General features: G+C 69.6%; 1 protein-coding gene across 1 annotated transcript in view; it reads right to left on the minus strand.

Moving 5' to 3' along the window:
* Positions 1-320, minus strand: part of SLC27A5 (solute carrier family 27 member 5) — a gene marked incomplete at its 5' end in the record, with an annotated part of 7,795 nt that extends 7,475 nt beyond the window's left edge. Inside the window, one exon of the mRNA XM_082299873.1 lies at positions 1-320. This exon is cut by the window's left edge and continues 176 nt beyond it. Within this exon, the coding sequence (XP_082155999.1) occupies positions 1-320 (320 nt within the window).
* Between the last annotated feature and the right edge of the window lie 226 nt (positions 321-546).

Consider the following 546-nt stretch of genomic DNA (forward strand, 5'->3'; position numbering starts at 1 on the left):
AGCCCCAGGTGCCGGGACAGGGCCCAGGCCGCGCGGTTGCTGCGCCGGTCCATGTCCTCGTAGGTGTAAATCTCATCCTGGAAGCGCAGCAGGGGCTGGTGGGGCCGGCGCCGGGCGTGCAGCTGGAACACGTCGAGCAGGGTGACGGCGGGACGGCGGGACAGGCGGCGGCGGCAGCGCAGCGCTGACCTCACCATGGTGCCGAAGGCCACCAGGTCGTCCCAGAGGAAGGGCACCAGCTGGGCTGTGGCTGCCGGCACCAGCACCAGCAGCAGGAGCAGCCCGGCCAGGGCCGCCGCGAGGGTCGCCAGCACCGCCATGGCCACGGGGCGCCGGTGGCACCCGCGGTGCCGGTGGCCAAGGTCCGCCCGGCCAACCTTTGCCCCGGCCGTGCCGAGATTGCGGCGTTGCCGGGGTCCGGAGTTCGTTGCTCTTGGCGCTTCGGTGTTTGTTTACTTTCCTTCCTTCTTTTTTTTTCGTTTTCCCTTCCCAACCTCGGGGCGTGGCTCTGCACCCAGCAGTATCTCCGACTTGCGGGTGGCTCTC

This window comes from Coloeus monedula, assembly GCF_965178545.1.
Source record: "Coloeus monedula genome assembly, chromosome: 34".
Classification (NCBI taxonomy): Eukaryota; Metazoa; Chordata; class Aves; order Passeriformes; family Corvidae; genus Coloeus; species Coloeus monedula.